This window comes from Macaca nemestrina, chromosome X (assembly GCF_043159975.1).
Source record: "Macaca nemestrina isolate mMacNem1 chromosome X, mMacNem.hap1, whole genome shotgun sequence".
NCBI classification, from domain to species: Eukaryota; Metazoa; Chordata; class Mammalia; order Primates; family Cercopithecidae; genus Macaca; species Macaca nemestrina.
Genome location: NC_092145.1, coordinates 111,670,239 through 111,688,423, shown reverse-complemented (window position 1 = coordinate 111,688,423; position 18,185 = coordinate 111,670,239). Strand labels below are relative to the sequence as shown.

Sequence of the window (18,185 nt, the reverse complement as noted above, 5' to 3'; positions counted from 1 at the left end):
GACTGGCTGGGGCTGGTAGCCTGACAGTGGAAAAGACAGGCAGCCTCCTGAGGACCTTGCAGGCTGACTGACTGATGGTCCGTGGTGCTACTGCCTGCCTGGGTGGCCAGATGTTGTGAATGACTATTGTCAGGAATCACAGCTGGCCTGGGGAAATGTCTAGATGTTATACTGTCTGGCACTGTGTAAAGGAGGGCCACCTGGGGAAACCTCAGGCTGACTGATCAACAGATCCGTGGCTGCTTGCTAGGCAGCTGTATCTGGTAATCAACTGTCCACGCTGCTCGAATCACAGCATGCTGGAGGGCCTGGCTGGGTGCTCTGACTGACTGATCACCTGACAGACGGTGTGGTCAGTCGGATGCTGAGAATGACTGACGATGTGATGAGGGGCGGATTGAACGAGTCACAGGCCAGCTGGCCAGCAGCAAAATCAGCATAACCGTCTGACTCGATGGCTGTACGTGGTTACGGACTGTCTGCTCTGATAGAATCTCAGCTTCAACGCATCCGAGGAGACTGACTGACCAATGGTGGGGATGAGTCGCCTGAGAAATGACAGACTGGCTGACCCACTGACAGGTGGTGTGGAGGCTTAATCCTACCTCTAGTTGCTGTGACTATTTGCTTTGAGGGCCTAGCTGGGTGTTGTGAATGATCATGGTGTGAATGAGAAGTAATCTGAGGGAAAGACAGTGATCAACTGATAGTGTCTGACAGGGCTGTATTAGATGCTGACAATGACAGCTTGCCCCGACCTAATCACAGCCCGCCTAGGGGCATGGCTGGATGCTGCAGTCTATGAGAGGATTTAGCCAGGGAGAATCGCAGCTGGTCCCAGGGCTATGGTGGGTGGAGAGGAGGACTAATTGAGGACAGGACGGTCATAGGGAATGATAAGGCTGGCTGGCTAACAGTGCTGTCTGCCTGCCTCCAGGGAGTCGCCGCTGGCCCGGGGGCACAAATGGAAACCGGTATTGACTGCCCGGCAGTGTGGATGGGGGCCGGGGGTCTGATTAGGCACCTGTCTGGTGCGACCGCCTGAGCGGTTGGATGGGGCGCTAGTCCACCTGGGAGCCCCGGCCTACTTGGGGTTAAAATGTGATGACGGGCTGACTGACGGTGATAATAGGGAGTATGACAGAACTCAGGAGCCACTGTGACTGGCTGATAAGGTGATTGGCTAGCAGTGTGACAGACAGACCAGCGCACGGGCAGGGCCTCGGGCAACTTTAGCTACCGCCACTGTCGCTCCCGCTGCCGCCGCCGCCCAGACGCACTCTGGGAAAGTGCGGCGAGCACCCGCCTCCGGGACCGAGCCGGGCGGCAGGGAGGGGTTCGGTCACGGCTCTCCGGTTGGTCCGCGCGGGTGCTGCGAGTCGCGAGCCGCGGCCAATAGGCTGCGCGTTCCCGGCCACGCCCGCGCGAGCTCTCTTCTCGCGAGGCCGGCTAGGCCCGAATGTCGTTAGCCGTGGGGAAAGATGGCGGAAAATTTAAAAGGTGAAGCAGTGGAGACAGAGGCGCGGGCCCGCTGGCCGGGCCGGGTGGGCTGGAGGGGTGGCGTCGCCGGCTCGGGACCCCGGCGTCTGAGGCCCCGGCGCCGGGAGCCGGAAGCTCGGCGCGGAAAGGATGGAGCTCGGGGAGCGCGGGCCTGGTGCGCGGGGCTGGGCGGGGCTGAGGGGAGGGGGCGCGTACCTCGGAACGCAGCGGGCCTGGGGCTAAGTGGGGACGCAGGAGGGGGGCGCGCGCCGCAGATCGCGACCGGACCAGCGCGCGCACGCGCGGGGGCTTGTCGGGGAGGCCGCGCCCGCGCGCGGGAAAATCGGCCCCCGGTGACCGTTACCCATTCGGTGTCCACGCGAGACGCCGGAAGGGGAGGGAAGATAAGGGGGACAGACCCCCCCTTCAGAGTGCGGGGACAGGGAACTCTTCAGGGGGAACGTATCGCCTCTCGGCGTGATGGGGGAAGGGTTTGGAATAGAGGATCCCCCAGAAGAGGGAAATGGGGCCTTCCTAGTAGGACAGCTGGACTCCCCCATGTGCAGGGAAAGAGGGGTGACTCAGTTATGTTGGGGGGCCCCTCTATGTGACAAAAGCCGCAGGGAGGACGGGTTCCACAAGTTGGGGGACCTCTGAGGGGTTCAGGAGAGTCCACCTGTGGCCAGTTCCGGAGCCAGTAGCTGGAGGTATTAGTTGGGACCACTTAAGTGGGGTTTCGAATGCAAGTGAAGGAAGGGGTTTGCCAGGAGAGGAAAGCGTGGGCACATGCGGGCTCGGTCTCCACTTGATCTTGCCTAAGTGGGGGGGGTATGGCTTGCACACGAAATAATTTTGAAAAGCTCTTGTACGTTTTTAGGTTGACATCTAGAGTTTAAGTGTGATTTTTGCAATGGGAGGCAGAAAATATTAAACATTTTAAAAAGATGAAGTAGGATGAGGACTGACTGCCCTTGGAATGTTTTGAGACGTGATTTGATAAAATGGCTTCTAAAGCACATTGATTAAGAATGTGCCTTGAATCAGAAAGAAATCTATTTTTTAAAATCTCTGTCTTACAAAATTTTGGCAGCCCCAGAAATATACCAGGTATATTTAAAAGAATCAGTGTCACTAATCTGTACTGCTTTGCATATAAATTCAGAGCATAACCCTTTGGATGAGCTTTACTCTTCACAGAAAGATGGATGAGACAGAAAGTCAAAATGTAGTGTGAAAAAATATACCTTGTGGATTTAAGGCACCCAGATTGATCATTTAAGGAGCCTTCCTGTAATGTAGTATCATTCCACAATCTCTTGCTCATCATTCCGAAATCTAAAAAGCCCTGAAAACTGAAATCCTTTTCTTAAATTTGGCACCATTTATGGCAAAAGTAGATTATAAAGTGGAACTATTCTGTGAGGCTATTTTATATCTCTATTTCTCCTCTTTAATGTGGGAAATTCATACTTTTGCTGCAGGACAGTTAATGCATTTGATTATAGCTTGATGTCCCGTGGCCACGTTGGGGGTGTTAGGTGATGTATCCTAGAACTAGTCTTGTAAAATCCAAAAAATTTTGAATTCCAAACCACATCTGGCCCAGGAGTTTGAGATAAGGGATTAAAGACCAGTCTTTCCAGTTAGCCTTTGTTTGGTGCCCTGGAGGTTTTAATCTTGTCCTCCCATCCGCGCCCACCGCCCCCAACACCTCGGGGCATTGCATCCTACTGAGATGGGGGGTTGTTCTCTTTCTTTTGCAAAGTGGAGAGAAAGGTAGTCAGGTCCTGAACCCAAAGCAGGTTTGCAGGCAGTATTAGGAATGACATGGAGTTTGAAGCTCTGGAAATAGATTCCTTTAGGACGATTCATGTTGCAAACCCCCCTCAGAGGTCTGCTGCTCCAGGGGCAGCCTTGGGCAGTGAGCATTGGGGTTCAAAGCACATTTCTGTTGTAGAACAGTCTCAGCATTGGGGAAGGCCTGTGGATTAAAGTTCCCTGACTCTTAGGCAGTCTTTGGGATGTCCCAGGGAGGATTTGGGGTCCCCTTTGACACCTGGCCTTGTCAGACTGCCCAGTAATAGTTCTTTCTGCCCTGCTTGATCCAGGCTGCAGCGTGTGTTGCAAGTCTTCTTGGAATCAGCTGCAGGACCTGTGCCGCCTGGCCAAGCTCTCCTGCCCTGCCCTCGGTATCTCTAAGAGGAACCTCTATGACTTTGAAGTCGAGTACCTGTGCGATTACAAGAAGATCCGCGTGAGTCTGGGGTGACCATGCTCTGGGAGGGGACAGGTCACAAGGAAGTTAAGTGTCCTGCCCTCTTGTCCCCAACTGCCCACATCTGTTTGCAAAGGGAATTTTCTCCTCTGACCCTGAAAAAATAGGATGAACAGACCCTTTTATCCCTGTTACAGATAGGGAAACTAAGTAGCTTTCTGATGGGGGCAGGAGCTGGAATGAATTCTCTTCCCATCTCCCTAGGAATACAAAGTAACTGCAAAGGTTGAGATGCTGAACCCTAGAGTGGAAATGTCAACAGCTAACGGCTATTGAGCACTTTCAGTGTGCCAGGTGCTTCCTCTAGGAAACTCATTTAATCCCCTAACAACTGTGAAATGGGGACAGTTATTGCCAGAAGGGGGAGTGGCAGGATGGTTAGGAGAACAAACTGGAGTCAGCATGCTTGGGTTCCAGTCCTGGTTGTGTTTACCTACCCAAACCCTCAGTACTTCATTTCCTTTGTCATAAAAGGGGGATGACTAGGAGCATCCACCTCATGTCGGGTTGTGAGGATTAAGTTAGTTAATAATACATGTAAGCTGCCTAAAACAGGCAAGGACTTGTCAGGGTCCAGGTGAGCCATAGTGGTGGCAGTGATGATGGTTTGTCACTGGATGTATTTTGAAGGTGGGGCTAACGGGATGTGCGGAGGGTGGATGTCGGAAGTGTGAACAAAAGAGGATTCAAGGATGACTCCAGGAGTTCCGGTCTGAACAGCTAGAAGGAGGGAGCTGATGATGGGGAAGACCAAGGAGGGGAGTGGGTTTGGGAGATTAATTAAAAGTTGGAACAGTTTGGACAGACAGTAAGGGGGAGAGCAGGATTTGAACCTGGTAATCCTCACGCTAGAGCCCATGCTTTTTAACCACCGCATGAAGTCATTCCAGAAAAGGGGTGGGGTGGGTTAGGTGTTATCCATCAGCTTTGGCATGGAAGCCCCATGAAGGCTGGCCCAAAGATCTCACCACTTATGGTACCACCGTTCCCCTACCCACCCCCAACAGGAACAGGAATATTACCTGGTGAAATGGCGCGGATATCCAGACTCAGAGAGCACCTGGGAGCCACGGCAGAATCTCAAGTGTGTGCGTATTCTCAAGCAGTTCCACAAGGACTTAGAGAGGGAGCTGCTCCGGCGGCACCACCGGTCAAAGACCCCCCGGCACCTGGACCCAAGCTTGGCCAACTACCTGGTGCAGAAGGCCAAGCAGAGGCGGGCGCTCCGTCGCTGGGAGCAGGAGCTCAATGCCAAGCGCAGCCATCTGGGACGCATCACTGTAGAGAATGAGGTGGACCTGGACGGCCCCCCGCGGGCCTTCGTGTACATCAATGAGTACCGTGTTGGTGAGGGCATCACCCTCAACCAGGTGGCTGTGGGCTGCGAGTGCCAGGACTGTCTGTGGGCACCCACTGGAGGCTGCTGCCCGGGGGCATCACTGCACAAGTTTGCCTACAATGACCAGGGCCAGGTGCGGCTTCGAGCCGGGCTGCCCATCTACGAGTGCAACTCCCGCTGCCGCTGTGGCTATGACTGCCCGAATCGCGTGGTACAGAAAGGCATCCGATATGACCTCTGCATCTTCCGCACGGATGATGGGCGTGGCTGGGGCGTCCGCACCCTGGAGAAGATTCGCAAGAACAGCTTCGTCATGGAGTACGTGGGAGAGGTAGGGAGATGGGACCAGTGTGTGTGTGCAGCTCTTCCCACCCTCTGTTCACAGTGTGCACCCAGCTCTCCTCACTGTGTGTCTGCAACTCCCTGCTTTCCCTGTGGGAAAGGCCTGGTACACTGATCTAAGAGTGTCATAGGGACATCGGGCAGGGACAAGTATTCCATGCTGGTGGTTACAGAAACACCGAAATACTTCTGCACTGGGTTGACTTTATCAGGGTACTTAGCAAAGAAGAAAAGTGGGAGCTGAGATCCAGGCAGCCTTAGCATTCCTTGTATCAGGCCATGTGGTCTGGCATAGGGCTGCATCAGCTGGAAAGGCACTTCCTCTTCTCATTTCACAAGGGCCCATCTTATCACCAAGCAGTATCTGCCTGAGAAGCATTGTTTTACCAGTCTGCACAGAAGGAACGCAGTCTGGAGTAGGATGAGACATGCTTTGGACAAAGGTTGGCTAACTCCTTTAGACTTTCAGGACACTGGGGAAAGCTGAGTGTACTAGGCAAGCCAGCCATTGTAAAAACAACTCCCTCATCTTAGTGACTTTGCACATTACAAGTTTGCTTGCTTATGGAACAGTCCACTGTGGGGGTTTGGGTGGGTATCCTTTCACACAGCGACTGGGATACCGAGGCTCTTTCCCTCCTGTGCCTTTGCTGTGTCTTGAAGCCTTGGAGTCACCACTAGATCATCAGCATTGCCTAGCAGGCGGGCCAAGTCGGGGATAGAAGGGGCCCATCCTAGTGGGCCAGGCCTAGATGCAGCACCCATCACTTCTGCTCATGCTCCACTGGCTGGAACTGAGTCACTGGCCTTACCTCCGTGCAAGGGAGGCAACAGGATGTGCTTTAGCCATGTGCCCAGCTGCACAAGGCTAAAGCACAGCCATAACTAGCAAGTAGATAACAAGTATCTACAACAGAAAAATGTCACATTCTAAGATGGGATGCAGTTAGCATTTGGGATGAGATGAATTTTTGTTATGTAGAACTGTCTCATGCATTGGGGGACATTTAGCATTCCTGGACCTTTACCATTTAAATCCATGAGTGTGCCCTGTCATAGTGACAACCCCAGATACCTGTATATATTTCCATAGGTCCCTTAGGGGTGTGATATGGTTGGAAAGTGACAGAAACTGGCCTGAGGAACACTCACATGAGGGTGTCCACACTGTAGCACTGATACTGATGACAAGGAGAGGCTCCTGCTCTGAGAAACTGTAAAGTAGAGAGGGTCACACCCCACAGGGACAGAGACAATCTTGGGCAGAACAATCTATACCACAGAGGACCCTGACAGTCTGGGCAAGGAGACAGCCACACCCTGTCCAGATAACCCTGCTGGCCTGCTGGAGGAGATGTCCACATGCCACAGGACCTGGCCATCTAGAAGGAGGAGTGGGGAGGTGTCCACACCCTGAGGGCTCCTGACAGTGGGAGCAGGAGGGAGTCCTGATAATCTGTAGGAAGTCCATGTCTCACAGTGACCCCAGTGACCTGGAGGAAGAGCTTGTGCTCTCCACACTCTAGAGGACCTGGTCTGATTTAGGAAGTGTCCACACCCATGCTGTCATGACAGTCAGGAAAAAGAAGCGTCCTCACCCCAGAGGGATCCAGACAGCCTGGAGATCTAGTCTATACCCAAGGGTACCCTGACAGTATCGGGGTAAGTGTCCATGCCCTCAGTGTCCTGACACTCTGGAGGAAGTGTCCAGAGGTTGAAGGAACCCAAACTCTCTGGAGGAGGACATGTCCAGACCCCACAGGACCCCGACAGTCCACCGTCCTAGGAGCTGCACAGAGCAAGAAGTATCTCAGCCTCACTGTACTGGCATCTGGAGGAAACACTGTCCACCACACAGGGTCCTGACAGTCGAGGAGGAAGACTCTATACCCCAAGGGCCGCCTCGGACCCTCCTGGGCCTGAGAGTTTTCTGGCTGCTCTTCCTTAGTGTCTTTAATCCTCTACCCTGGAAACATCAAGGTTTCCAGGGATCCTCTCAGCCCTGTCCTCACCCTTCCTGCTCTCCACACATTCTTGCTGCACTATTTCCTGGTCGCCCTCCAGCACTCTCAGATCTGTGGGTCCTCCTGATGGTGCCACAGGCCTCCGGAAAGAGCCAAACTCATCTTCCCACATCCCCCTCTGAAGAGACAGTATAGCAAATGGTTAGGAGAGTGGACTCTGGATCCTGACTGCCTGAGGCCGAAACCCAGCTCCACTACTCATCAGCAGTCACTAACCTCTGTGCCTGCATTTACTAATCTGCAAAATGGGAACGATAATAGCACTCAACTCACACACTTGTTACAAAAATTATTAAATGAGTTACTATGTATCAAGCACTTGGAAAAAGCACTTGAACAGTGTTCAGTACACAGTAAGTTTGATACAAACATTATCAGCATAGTCCAAACTTCAGCAAATCCAAAATGTCCAGAAGACCAAGTTTTTTTGTAACTCATCTGGCTACAGTACCCAGCCTGACTGGATAGGGTCCTATTTGTAGTCTTTATTTATCCTACTTGGGGTAATAGTCATAAATTTCGTTGCAGCAGTTCTAATTTACTTGATTCTGTAGTGCCATCCCAGACGCTGCCAGGGTGTTACAGAATCAAGGGCCTATCTGCACACCATGCTATCTACTGTCCTCCTTCAGCTGGGACATGTACTGACAGTCTGTACCAAGAGTCTGCCCTTCCCTCCTTTGCAGCCTCCCACGTTGGGTCAGAACTTTCACGTTCCTGCATAACATTCCCATCCTCACCCAAGAGACAATGCCAGCCTATTTTACCCATTCTAAAACATGCATTTTCTTCCTATTTTAACATCTCTGAAAATGTCTTAATTAAATCATGGTGTATCATTTATAATTAACAGCAGTTTTTCCTTTCTTGGTAAAGGGCACATAAAATAAGGGTGTGCCTTACATTTATAAGTGGTCCTTATAACCACTCCTAACATTGCTCACTCTCCTATCAGAAACAGGAACACCTTTCACATCCATGATCTTGTATGGATCTTTACAACAGTCCCTGTCAGGTTGGGATTTTGTCACTGTCATTCCCATTCTGCAGATGAGAAAACTGAGGCCCAGAGGTGGAATAACTTCATTAAAATCACAAAAGTAGTAAAATGGATAAAAAAAAAAAGGCCCAAATAATGTCTAAAACTGGTGCCCTGCCAGGCTGTAGCTTTTTTTTTTTTTTTTTAGCTGAGGAAACAGGCAGAGAGAACATTCAGGATCCCATGTCCAGGAGGGGGGCAGAGCAGCAGCTGACTCCAAGTCTTCTAGTTCCCAATCACGTCAGCACCCTCTCAGAACTGCCAGCTTATAGCCTGTCTTTTCCATTCATTCTGGAGAGCTGTTAAGGAGCAGAGACAGGCCGATCTGTTCCCAAGCTTTCAGGGTTGACCAGTCATTAGAGAATGGGACTGAAAAGAAGAGGAGAAGGAACCAGGAAGCGTTTGTGCCCTGGAGGGCCTGCAGTATGACTCACTCCTGGTGAGATTGGGAGAGCAGGTAGTGGCAGAATAGGCATGAAGATGGAGACCAGGGAGGATGTGGGCACTCCCCCGGCTCCAGGAGGGCCTACAGTGAAAAAGATGGCTCATACCCCACCCACTAGGCCCGTGAGCCTGGGAGAGGCTGCCCTTTGATCCCAGGGCTTTATCAGACAAGTGGCCAGCTTTTGAGGTAGGGGAGGAACGGGAAGCTTGGAAGGCTGCCCAGAGAGGTCCCATCTGTTTGAGCTGATGCCACAAGGAAGACTGTGTGTTCTCCAGAGGTGAAGGGAGACTGATCTTGACATATTCCACCCTCATGCTGTGCCCCTTAGGAGAGAGACCCCCCTCTTCCACCAGGTGGTAAAGCCCTTTTATGATCTGCAACTTGTTTTAGAGAATCCTTCTCTTCTCCATTCCCCCTCAAGCCCTAAGCATTGTTTCCTGATCACAATCTTACGCTGTGGGTGTCTGAATCTGTCTCTCTGTGACCAGACTTTGACCCCTTGAGGGCAGGAACCAATCCTGGTTCCTGTGTATCCCCTACCCACCTGTGACCCCTGAGAATGGTGACTGGGCCTGGTCCCTGTGTCTCCCTGATCAGACCGTGAGCCCTGGGTGCTGGGACTGGGCACAAGGAAGGCCTCAATAAAAACTCACCGAATGGATGAGTAAACAAACAAAAACAGGGTGCAGGGGAGCCAGGTTCCTCAAGGAACAGAACTGGAGCACGGGGCAGTGGGTAGTGTGGCCCGAGGGTGGGGGTAAATTTTGGTTTCCTCAAGGCATTGTTAGTCAGCCGTTGGCATGGAACACAGCCTTGAGGGGACAGCCAGGAGAACACCGGTGTGGCCATCCTAGCTAAGGAGATGGATTCCCAAGTCAGAAGGGCATGGTCACCGGCCCACATGAGGGTGAGCAAGGAAGGAGGCCTGAGAGGGGTCTCTGGAGAAGGGAGGGGAAGGAAAAAGTGTGGCAGGGGAGTGCTGGAGCTACCTGGAGGGCCGCCACTTGGACACAGGACAGGCTGCTAAGCCAGCAAGCAGAATCAAAAACAGCAGTCCCCATGTGTCTCCTGTGTGCTGTGCACTGTTCTTGGCTGAGGTACAGTGGGACCCCCACCCAGGGAAGGGCCTGGTCAGCTATCCTTGGGGATTGCCAGGAGGCTGCCATTGCTGGCCTCGGGGAAGAGGGGCCATGGGGCTGCAGAGGAGAGATTTGTTGGGGTGGATTGGGAGGCAAGGACAGGCTGGGGCTAGGATGGCAGCAAAGCTTCCTGTTTCCTAGGACAGGCAGGGACCCAGCTGGGGAGGAGGCACCCACTGCTGTCTGAAGCACCAGTTGATACCACGCAGCCCTGAGCCGAGGGAGAGCTCCTCTCACCGTGTTCTCCCTTCATCTTTCCTCCCTCTCTGCTGCTGTCTCTGAAGTGTGTGGCCTCAGCCTCTTTCTGGCTCTCTGGACCTCGGCCTCCCTCTGCCTCTGCCTCCACCTCTCTTGCCTGAGGCCCTTGCCCCTTTTCCCCATGGCCTGGATCTCTTCTTCCCCTCTCCCCACGCCCTCCCTGCTGGGTCCTACACGGGCTCAGGCTCCCTTGCCTGGATCAGTCAGTGTCTCTCCCCGTGGCACCCCAGGTCACTTTCTTTCTTGCCCTTGCTTTGGTCTCTCCTGATCACCTTCCTGCTCCGTCCCAGGGTGCTGGAGGCTCCAGGGGTTCTTGGGCAGCTCTTGCTGGGTGGCGGCAGGAGGCGCTCACATGGCCCCAGTTGAGCCCTGCAGCCAGGCCAGCCTGCGTTCACCGCCAGGGACTCCTCCTGTTAGCCAGAGGCCTGAGGCGGGCCAGGTGGTTGCCAATTGAGGCCCAGCTCCCCACAAAGGGCCAACAGACCCTCTGCGTCACTGCCTGCGTGTGTCCATGGGCAGGGGTGCCTCCTGCTCCCTGTCCTTCGGAGGTCAGGAGCAGTGCCGGCTTTCCTGAGCCTTCGCAGTCAATCTCCCCTCACCCATGGCCCTTTCCCTAGATCATTACCTCAGAGGAGGCGGAGCGGCGGGGCCAGATCTACGACCGCCAGGGTGCCACCTACCTCTTTGACCTGGACTACGTGGAGGACGTGTACACCGTGGATGCCGCCTACTATGGCAACATCTCCCACTTTGTCAACCACAGTGTGGGTACCCCCGGCAGGCGGGCAGGGGGTCAAGAGGGGCAGACTGGGGCCCCTCCTCACTCTCCCAACTGTTCTTTCTCGCCCAGTGTGACCCCAACCTGCAGGTGTACAACGTCTTCATAGACAACCTTGACGAGCGGCTGCCCCGCATCGCTTTCTTTGCCACAAGAACCATCCGGGCAGGCGAGGAGCTCACCTTTGATTACAACATGCAAGGTGGGGGTGGCACGGGACTGGGGGCAGGGGCGCACTGTGACTTAGGACACAAGGACCCCTCCCGAAGGCACACCAGTCACTCAGAGAACCAAGGAAAATTCTGTAGCGGGGGCTTTAAGATGCTCTTCCTGACTCCCAGTCCCCATTCGGACTACTAGACCCCTGCCTACCCCTTGAGTCTCCTCATTCCCAGCCCCTGAACCCTAACCCTGAGGCATTCATACCAACTTCTCCCAAGATTCCCGGAGAGTTAAGACACTCCTGACTCCAGTCTTGACTGAATTTCCCTCATCCCCCAGCCCCTCCCCACTCCTAGCTCCCTTTGGCCTTCTTCATCCCAAGCCTCTGGACACCCTTGTGGCCTCCAGCCAGTCCCCTCCTTGATAAGCTAGCCACCTCTGAGACCCTCAAAGGTAGGTCTTTGGCAGGAGAGTTCAGATGTACCTCTGGATGCCCAGGTGGCCCTCTATTCCTGCCCCTGCCCCCCCCCCACCTAAAATGACCCTCCTGGTTCCCTGACAGCTCCCTGCCTCCCCCAGCATTCCTCAACCCCTGGCCTGAACAACCTCCAGTGCTGAGCCCTGGCCCCAGCCCCAAACCACCAACCCTAAGATCTCCTCCCAACTCAAATTCCAGAGTTGCTCCCAGCCCCCAAGATCCTTGGTCTCATGGTATAAAGGGTAGTGGGACCCTTCATCCAGGCCTTCTAACAAGTCCCCTGCCTCCTTTCCTGCCTTCCTCCCTCCCTCCTCCCCCTCCCTCCCTGCCTCCTTCCCTCCTCTCCTCCCTGGCTGTGACTCCACAGTGGACCCCGTGGACATGGAGAGCACCCGCATGGACTCCAACTTTGGCCTGGCTGGGCTCCCTGGCTCCCCTAAGAAGCGGGTCCGTATTGAGTGCAAGTGTGGGACTGAGTCCTGCCGCAAATACCTCTTCTAGCCCTTAGAAGTCTGAGGCCAGACTGACCGAGGGGGCCTGAAGCTACACGCACCTCCCCCACCGCTGCCCTCCTGTCGAGAATGACTGCCAGGGCCTCACCTGCCTCCACCTGCCCCCACCTGCACCTACCTGCTCTACGTTCAGGGCTGTGGCCGTGGTGAGGACTGACTCCAGGAGTCCCCTTTCCCTGTCCCAGCCCCATCTGTGGGTTGCACTTACAAACCCCCACCCACCTTCAGAAATAGTTTTTCAACATCAAGACTTTCTGTCGTTGGGATTCATGGCCTATTAAGGAGGTCCAAGGGGTGAGTCCCAGCCCAGCCCCAGAATATATTTGTTTTTGCACCTGCTTCTGCCTGGAGCTTGAGGGGTCTGCTGCAGGCCTCCTCCCTACTACCCTAAAGGTATGGGGAAGCAACCCCAGGGCAGGCAGACATCAGAGGCCAGAGTGCCCAGCCCGATACGAAGCTGGTTCCCCGACCACAGAAACTTTGTACTAGTGAAAGAAAGGGGATCCCTGGGCTACGGGCTGAGGCTGGTTTCTGCTCGTGCTTACAGTGCTGGCTAGTGCTGGCCCAAAGAGCTGTAGGGTCTCTTCTTTAGGGCTGCATATCTGAGAAGTGGATGCCCACATGCCACTGGAAGGGAAGTGGGTGTCCATGGCTCACTGAGCAGTGAGAGGAAGGCAGTACAGAGCTGGCCAGCCCTGGAGGTGGGTTGGGACCAAGCTCTGCCTTCACAGTGCAGAAAAGGTACCTAGGGCTCTTGGGAGCTCTACGGTTGCTGGGGGCCCTGACCTGGGGTGTCAAGACCGCTGACACCACTCATAGCTGGAACCAAGATCTCAATAGTCCGTAGATAGCACTTAGGACAAGAATGTGCATTGATGGGGTGGTGATGAGGTGCCAGGCACTGGGTAGAGCACCTGGTCCACGTGGATTGTCTCAGGGAAGCCTTGAAAACCACGGAGGTGGATCCCAGGAAAGGGCCCATGTGGCAGAGGGCAAAGTACAGGCCAAGAATTGGGGGTGGGGTAGATGGCTTCCCCACTATGGGATGACGAGGTGAGAGGGAAGCCCTTGCTGCCTGCCATTCCCAGACCCCAGCCCTTTGCGTTCATCCTGGGTCCACTGGTCTCAAAAGTCACCTGCCTACAAATGTACAAAAGGCGAAGGTTCTGATGGCTGCCTTGCTCCTTGCTCCCCCACCCCCTGTGAGGTCTTCTCTAGGAAGTCCTTTCTGACTACCTGTGCCCAGAGTGCCCCTACGTGAGACTGTATGCCCTGCTATCAGACGCCAGATCTATGTGTCTGTCTGTGTGTCCATCCCGCCGGCCCCCCAGACTAACCTCCAGGCATGGACTGAATCTGGTTCTCCTCTTATACACCCCTCAACTCTACGCAGCCTGGAGTGGGCATCAATAAAATGAACTGTCGACTGAACAAACCAAGATGTGAGGTGCTTGTGTGGGTGGGGGTTGAGGGGATAGAGTCTGGGAGCTGGGTTTGCCCAGTAACACGTTCCTCAAACCTCAGCCATTTGACTCTAATCCTCAAAATTTCAGCCCCCACAGCATATTAGTTACACCATCGTCTATATAACATCTTGACCTAAAATAAGTTTGTTTTATACTTAAACTTTAAAATGCACTTAAGGCTGGGTGTGGTGGCTCACATCTTTAATCCCAGCACTTTGGGAGGCCAAGGCAGGCAGACTGTTTGAGCTCAGGAGTTCGAGACCAGCATGGGCAATGTGGTGAAACCATGTCTCTACAAAAAATACAAAAATTGGCCAGATGTGGTGGCATGTGCCTGTGGTCCCAGCTACTCAGGAGGCTGAAGTGGGAAGACTGCTTGAGCCTGGGAGGCGGAGGTTGCAGTGAGCTGAGATCTCACCACTGTACTCCAGCCTGTCTCCAAAAAAGAGCCAGACCCTGTCTCAAAACAATGCAATTAAATTGACTGGTTTAGACTGGCCATAACTAGTTTTGACTGGACTTGACTGATCTTGACCTGTGTTGGCTGACTTTGACTCGTCATGATTGACTGTGACTGGTGGTAGCTAGCTGTGACTGGCCTCAACTCGTCTTGACCAATCAGGACTGGCTTGGACTGAGATTGACCAGTTTTGACTGCTTAAACTGGCTGTGATCAGCCTGAACTGGCTTGGATTGGCCTGGACCAGCAGGGACTGAAATGGACTGGTTTTGACCAGCTTTGACCAGCCTTGACTGGTCTTGGCCTGCTGTGACTAACCTGGACCAGCTGTGACTGGCTGTGACTATAATTGACTGGTTTGGACTGGCCATGACTGGCTTTGACCCATCCTGACCAGCCATGACCAGTGCTTTCTGGCCTTGACTGGCCGTGATCAGCTTTGACCAGCTTAGACTAGCCATAACCAGCTTTGATCAGTCTTGACTGGCCATGACTGGTGGTGACCAGCCATGACTGGTAGTGTCTGGCTAGACCCTGCCACCTCCTGCCTGACCAAGTGCCCAGGCCTCAGGTGCTATATACAGCACTGGGGGGGTAGGGGGAGGATAAAAGGAGTGGAGCAAAGTGGAGAGAGAGAAAACCAAATCCACTGCTGTCTAAATGGAAAAACCATAATCACTTGCCATAAGCAAACAAAAATAACCAGAGAAATACATCAATGGAAATATTAAAATGTGATAATATTCTAGCTAGACCTTCTAGCTGGACCTTCCCTGCTCTTAAAGGCTTTGAACCCAAAATCTGCCTCCTGCATTCAAAATGAAAAGTTTGTGTGTGCTGGGGAAGCTTTTTCTGCAAATATTTATTGAGCATCTATATGGTGCCAGGGTATAAAGTGGAGAACGAAGAGCACATTTCAGATATACTTACTCATTTTCATCATCTCTCAACCCGAATGGGAGCCAGTGCTCTTTGTTTTTGCTCAGAGACCTCACATGCCATGACACAGATACCCAAATATTTCAAAGACCTCATACAGAGGTGACAGGATCCCAAAGAGCCCAGAGACCTCATACACAGGGTACCTAGGACATATACAGGGCACCTAGGGTATAAGGCCTCATAGACCATATACCCTGAATATTGACCCCAAACTTCTCAGAAACCTCATACCCTGGGATACGCACCTACATATATCTCAGAGCTCTCATAACTCGACACACCGCAAGTAACACAGGTTTCACTGAAACTATGGGCTACAGACTCCTAAACAGCTCTTAGACCTCACATACTGCCTCATATACCGGGATTCAGACCTCAAACACATCAGATAACTTCCCTTTGATGACAGAGATGCACAACCATCTCAAAGACCTTACAACTTGAGATGTCACTACCCAAACTATTTGGAGGCTCCACACCCTGATCATTGACTTCCAAACCGCTCAGATACTTAATATCCTGGGACAGACCCCTAAACAACTGAGCTGGCATACCCTGGACACAGACTGCCCAAACACCCGAGATACCTCGCCCTCTGAAAACAGATCCTTAAATGGTTCTGAAACCTCATACCTTGGATAGAGACCCACAAATTGCTCAGAGACACCCTTGAAAACAGACAAGTAAACATCCCAGAGACCTTACACGTGAATATAGTGCCACAAACAACTCAGAGACTCAAGTCTTTGACGCAGACCCCAAGAGCTTAGAGATCTCACAGCCTGGAAACAGACCATGCTCACAGGACTCATACCTGGGAAACAAATCTGTTCACAGCTCAAACATGACCTCACGCCTTCTGACACAGACCCCTCAACAGTTCAGAGCCAAGGCAGCCTAGGAATCAATATATTTCTATTCTGTTGGTAACAGACAATACCAAACACTTCAGAGACCTCACGCTTTGTAACCCACACACCCAAAGAGCTCAGAGACCTAGAAATCTGATTACAGACCTCCGGGAAGCTCAGAGACTTCACAATCAGGGATAAAGATCCACCAATTTCTCAGAGAACTCACAAACTGGGACAGAAATGGACCAACAGTTCAGAGACCTCACACCCTCTTCTCAGACCACCAGACAGCCCAGAGACCTCACACCACAGACACAATACTAGAGAGCCCTAAAATCACATACGCTGGAACACAGGCCTGAAAACTACTGAGAGGCTCACACCTTGGACACAGATTCCTGTTCGGAGATGTCATATACTGGACATAGAGCTCCCGGAAATAGCTCACAGCCTTTATACACTGAGACAGATCCCCAAACAGCTCAGAGGCCTCACAGACCTGAAAATGTGGACACAAACCCTCTATAGAGCTTAAAGACCTCACACCCTATGACAAAATCCCTGAGGAACTGAGATCACACCCCCTGGACACGGACCCCAAATAGCTTAGAAACCTCATATCCTAGGCTCAGACCCCCAAACAGTTTGGAGTCTTCCCACTCTAAACGCAGACCTCTAAATGCTTCAGGAATATCACACCCTGGACTCAGTCCTCAAAACCATTCATGGAACTTGCCCTTTGTCCTCATCCAGAAAGATTTCAGATGGCTGACAGTCATGGACATGGATCACCAAACAGCTTTGAAACCTTTGTGCAAAGTTGGCCACAAACAGTGGAGAGACTTCGTAATTGGAACACAGACCCAAAACGGCTTAGGACCTCACATTGTGGACACAGGCTCCCAAATGACTCACAGAACTTCTAACCTGGGAGACAGACATGAAAACAGTTCAGAGACATCACATCCTGGCTAAGTATGCCCACACAGCTCAAGCACCTCACATTATGGGACACAAACCCTCAAAGAGTTAACCTCACAACCTGAAAAGTAAACCCACAAACATGCCAGAGACCTCACGCAGCAGACAGACAATGCAAAAATGCTCAGAGTTGACAAACTTTACACCCTAGGATACAGACCCCTAAATAGCCCAGTGACCCAGTGACATACAACTTGGGCACAGACCTCCAAACACTAGAGAGATGTCAGAAACTGATAACAGAACCCCAAACTGCTCAGAGACCCCAAACCCTAGAACCAGACCCCTAATAAGTCACAGACCTCATACCCTGGGACTGAGACTCCCCCAACAGGAACTGTCTCACTCTTGGAAACATAACAGTTGAGGGACCTCAATACCAAGGAATACAGAGATCAGAGATCTGACACTTTGGAACACAGAGGGTGAAGCACTCCAGAGGCTTGAAACAGTAAAAAGACATTAGTACAAAGACATCAGACTCTGGAAACAAATCCTGAAACTGCTCAGAAAAATCAACCCTAGGACAAAACCCACGGCATCAAAGAGAACTCATTCGTTTGGGACATTGGCTCAAAACAGTTCAGGGGTGATACTCAAATACATCAGAGTTCTCATACAAGGGTACAAAACCTCACACCTGAAAAGAGAGACTGCTAAATAGTTCAGAGACATCATACTCTGCACAGGGACAACCAGAGAGTTAAGAAATTTCACACCTATAGACCTTCAAACACCTTTGAAAACTCACTCACTGGCGAACACACACCCATTAAAAGCTCAGAGACCTTAACCCTGGAACAAACCCCTAATGTGTCAGATATATCAAACCCTGGGACTGAGCCCTCTGAAAAGGAACAGAGACTTCATACCTGAAAATATATTCCAAACAGGTCAAGGGACTTTGAACCCAAAAGAGCTCAGGGACCATGTATCCTAGGACACCAGTGGACAAACAGCTCAGAGACCTCACAATGTAAACACAACCCGCAAAACAGCCCAGTGAACTCACCCCCCTGGAATGTAGACCAGAAAAAGCGCAGAACCCTCGAATTCAGGATTCAGAATCCTTCTGAGACTTAAGAGTATAGATCCCAAAATACAATTCAGAGAATAAATATGCTGGATGCAGAATATCAACTAATTCAGAGGCCTCAAATTGTGGGACGTACACACCCAAAGAGATCAGAGACCTCACATCCTGGACATACA

The 18,185-nt window shown here is 52.2% G+C and overlaps 1 protein-coding gene across 2 annotated transcripts; it reads left to right on the top strand.

Annotated features, from left to right (window-relative positions):
- The first annotated feature begins 265 nt into the window (after positions 1 to 265).
- LOC105493901 (SUV39H1 histone lysine methyltransferase) lies at positions 266 to 13,724 on the top strand. Of its 2 annotated transcripts, none has more exons than XM_011761867.3 (6): positions 266 to 582; positions 3,588 to 3,733; positions 4,762 to 5,424; positions 10,958 to 11,104; positions 11,191 to 11,320; positions 12,126 to 13,724. In XM_011761867.3, exons 1-6 carry the CDS (start codon positions 531 to 533, stop codon positions 12,257 to 12,259), a joined length of 1,272 nt encoding a protein of 423 aa, XP_011760169.1. In that variant the 5' UTR covers positions 266 to 530; the 3' UTR covers positions 12,260 to 13,724. The 2 variants fall into 2 exon arrangements, with proteins under 2 accessions (XP_011760169.1, XP_011760170.1); XM_011761868.2 differs by lacking the exon at positions 266 to 582 and adding an exon at positions 1,221 to 1,500.
- The last annotated feature ends 4,461 nt before the right edge of the window (positions 13,725 to 18,185 follow it).

Coding starts and splice junctions, on each gene's coding strand:
- LOC105493901 (XM_011761867.3), top strand. CDS start 531: ATGGTGGGGATGAGTCGCCTGAGAAATGACAGACTGGCTGACCCACTG. Junction 583..3,587: donor ACTGGCTGACCCACTGACAG/GTGGTGTGGAGG, acceptor TGCTTGATCCAG/GCTGCAGCGTGTGTTGCAAG. Junction 11,321..12,125: donor CTTTGATTACAACATGCAAG/GTGGGGGTGGCA, acceptor GTGACTCCACAG/TGGACCCCGTGGACATGGAG.